This window comes from Teleopsis dalmanni, unplaced genomic scaffold (assembly GCF_002237135.1).
Source record: "Teleopsis dalmanni isolate 2A unplaced genomic scaffold, ASM223713v2 unscaffolded_contig_4243, whole genome shotgun sequence".
Classification (NCBI taxonomy): domain Eukaryota; kingdom Metazoa; phylum Arthropoda; class Insecta; order Diptera; family Diopsidae; genus Teleopsis; species Teleopsis dalmanni.
In genome coordinates, this window is record NW_024035625.1 from 14 (window position 1) to 3471 (window position 3458).

General features: G+C 29.5%; 1 protein-coding gene across 2 annotated transcripts; it reads left to right on the forward strand.

Moving 5' to 3' along the window:
* Positions 1 to 458: 458 nt before the first annotated feature.
* LOC119665267 (protein alan shepard-like) lies at positions 459 to 3458 on the forward strand. Of its 2 annotated transcripts, XM_038074543.1 has the most exons (5): positions 459 to 655; positions 732 to 1099; positions 2060 to 2224; positions 2566 to 2720; positions 3381 to 3458. In XM_038074543.1, exons 1-4 carry the CDS (start codon positions 595 to 597, stop codon positions 2704 to 2706), a joined length of 735 nt encoding a protein of 244 aa, XP_037930471.1. In that variant the 5' UTR covers positions 459 to 594; the 3' UTR covers positions 2707 to 2720; positions 3381 to 3458. The 2 variants fall into 2 exon arrangements, with proteins under 2 accessions (XP_037930471.1, XP_037930472.1); XM_038074544.1 differs by lacking the exon at positions 2566 to 2720 and having other exon boundaries at positions 462 to 655.

Genomic DNA, 3458 nt, shown 5'->3' on the forward strand with positions numbered 1-3458 from the left:
TCTTTTTTACATCTAATCATCGCACCAATACGAATACTTACGAAATAATAAATAAAACTGATTATAACAAATAAATAACTCAAAATAATATAAAAAAAATTTGCAATTTTAAAATTAATAATTTAAAAATAATAAATTAATTAATAATTATAAAAATAATAATTAAAAATAAATATTTTTAAAAAATAACCTAAAAAAATTTAACAAAATAAAAATATAAAAACATAATAAAATAAAAATAATGCAATTAAACATACATTAAAAATGCAAATTAATAATAATTAACAATACATATAACAATAAATATTAAAATATAAAAATAAATATAATAAAAAATACAATTTAAAATAAAAAATAATTCATATAAATTAATAAATAAATATAAATAATAATAACAATATGCTCTAAATAATTATAACCATAAACAATTGAAAATAATCTCAAATAATTAAAAATATTTTTTTATAAATATTATAATACATATAACAAAATTGATATCAACAAATAAAGCAGCTGCAGGAACAGGATCCTACTAATCTATACTTAGCAAATTTACCACCACGGTACAATGAAGCTGATCTTGAGAGTTTGCTCATGACATATGGTCAAGTAATTTCTACACGTGTATTACGTGATTCACTTAGAAACTCAAGGGGTATGAACAATTTAAAAAGAAGCATTATTTTTTCTGATCGCATATATAAAATGGAATACTTTAAACTCTTTTCCAGGTGTTGGATTTGCTCGTTTACAAACACGTGAGGAGTGCGAACGTATAATAGAAGCATTTAAGGGGTGCACTTTGCCTGGCGCAAATGATGCCCTTCTCATTAAATATGCCGATGGTGGGCCCAAGAAGAAGCAGCCATTTAAGCCAATGGATATTAATGATCGTGCTTGGCGCATTAGCTCCGCTGAAGGTATACCTGTTACCTATGATCCGGCAATGCAACAAAATGGTGTTGGAGTTAATGTTGGCACTCCAATTGGTGTCTCATATTCACGTTTCGGTGCATCACAAGTTGGTGGTTATTCAATGGCAGGTTCTCCATGGATACAAGGTTATATGATGCCACAAGCTATCACACCAGACGAGCAGGTATTAATTGTTTATAGATTTTAAAAATATTTTCTATTAACCTTTGGGTAATTAATGGGTGAAGGATAATATTTCTTCTAGATAAGGGAAGGGTAGGAAAGGAGGGTATATTCCATGAGTTTTTAAATTTCTCTTTCATTAAGAGAAGCAATTTTATTTTTTTTTTAAATTTTTTTACTGGTTTGGACATTAATATGACTTAATTTTGTCTGCTTTAGCAGTTAAAATAAATATATTTTTAATTTATATATCTGGGGCGTCTTGATTTGACAACTGTTTTAAATAAAGTAAGCTATATGCTAATATAGCTTAGTTCTCCTGCTATTAAACTTCAATATTGAATGTTTTTACTTTAAAATTTCCAACAAACAAAACTTTATTTCAAGGCGCCATGATTTTACAACGGATTTAAGTAAAGTGCACATTCTTAGCTACTTTTTTCATTATGATATATGCCAATATAGTTAATCAGATGGCGCGTCTACTTCTTTCTACCAGTTTAACATGGTGTCAATGTTAAAATTGCTATTACTAATTCTCATTAGATGGTGTAGATATATAATTTTTTTTAGTGTAATCAATATAAAACGTGCACAACTTCTGACGTGCCGGAACATCTCTAGAACTAAGCAGTATCGGTACATTGTGTAGTGGAAAAAATAAAGTTGATTTTGACTTAAATCCTTTATCAAATCGGAGCACCCTAGAAATAGAAGTCTTGCCAAATCTCTTTATCTTTTTTGGCTATATGTATTTAAAAAATTTTATTGATTTTAATAAAATAATTAAATAAAATAGTTATTTATATAATTTCAATATAATTGTATGTATGTAGCGATTTCTATTTTATTTTTATATTTTATATTTATTTTTGTTTTTGTAATTTCAGAATTGCTGAAAATGTTTCCAATATAGTACCTTATAAATTAACTGAAACCATTTATTTTCCTCTTATTTCAGTATATACAGATGGCCGCTGCCTCTCAGTTGGGAGTAGCTTCCTATAAACCAGATGCCATTAATCAATTGCCACCACGTGGCATGATGATGGTTAGCGGCGATACTGCAATGCCATATGGCGCAATGATGCCACAAATCGCAACCTTGCAACCGGTTGGCAATCCAGTAAGTATAAATATTTTTGTTTTTTTTTTTTTGAAAAAACCAAAAAAAAAACGTTTTAAAAAGTAGTTAAATTTTGAACAACGGAGAGAAAATATTGCATGATAAAATACTGCTTGGATTTCGAAGTGTTTAAATAGCTACCGTTACAACACTACGTAATATTTAAAGAAGTTGAAATTTTGAGTATGTTCCCTAATAATATAATATATACACATATGTACATGCATTTATCTCCTTAAAAACCTGGCTAACAAATTTTTTTTTTGACAAACTTCTTTTGTACCAAGTTTATACCTAGGATTAAAATAATTTTCTTATAGCGTATCTCTTCATCGTTACAGTATATTAATACGACTTATCCATATTATGTATCACCAACAATTATTCCGGCAATGCCAATGACAGATTCTGAACAGGCCAGCACAGCTGCGTCACCCGACGAGGCATATATACAGTATTCACACCCAGCCGTTGCTCCCTAATAGCTTTGTGCGAGGTGAGTGAGTGTGTATGTCGAAGAAAGAGAATACAATAAAAATAAATTAACAAAAAAAAGAAAAAGAATATAACAAATATTGGCATGGTGATAGGGAGTTGTGGAGAGAAGTGTGTGGGAAATTAGTTGTTGCATGCAATTTAGCGGAAGTTATTTTGATTGCCTTTATTATTATAAGTCCTCTGACACACAACAACAAAAATGGCAATAGCAATATTTATTTGTACATTCATTTTCCGAAGCCTTTAGCTTTATTTTAACTTTTCATTTATGGCATACGCTTATGTTACGCGTTTATCCTTAAGCTTGTAAATAACATCCCATTTATTAATCATCATTACCATACTCATCATCAAGTATACATCTAAACGCTTTGGCTACAGCTCCTTTTTGTGTTCCTTAAATGCTTGCCTGCCACTTTGTCTGCTGCTCCTTTTGCTGCTCGCCTGTTCGTTTGCTCTTCTTCATTTAATCTTAATCTCCTAAATCACTCACTTCACTTTAGTTCATTTGTACTTTTTTCTGTTCTTTTTGTTTTAAGTATGCTTAACCAGTAACTTTTTTACTACTTACTTAAAGCCTGCAATCAATAATTTAATTAGCCTTCTTAATTATAAATTTTTCTAATGACAACTCCTCTTCTGTCTTATCTTCTTTCAGTTGGGTACAAATTAAGGTAGAAATGCAGCGTTCCTTCCCTGATTGTGCACAATCTTTTGATGTTAGTCTAATAAAAAA

Excerpts from the sequence above, each read along its gene's own strand:
- LOC119665267 (XM_038074543.1), top strand. The coding sequence starts at position 595 with ATGACATATGGTCAAGTAATTTCTACACGTGTATTACGTGATTCACTT. Across the intron at positions 656-731 it reads TTCACTTAGAAACTCAAGGG|GTGTTGGATTTGCTCGTTTA; the intron begins GTATGAACAATT and ends ACTCTTTTCCAG. Across the intron at positions 1,100-2,059 it reads CTATCACACCAGACGAGCAG|TATATACAGATGGCCGCTGC; the intron begins GTATTAATTGTT and ends CTCTTATTTCAG.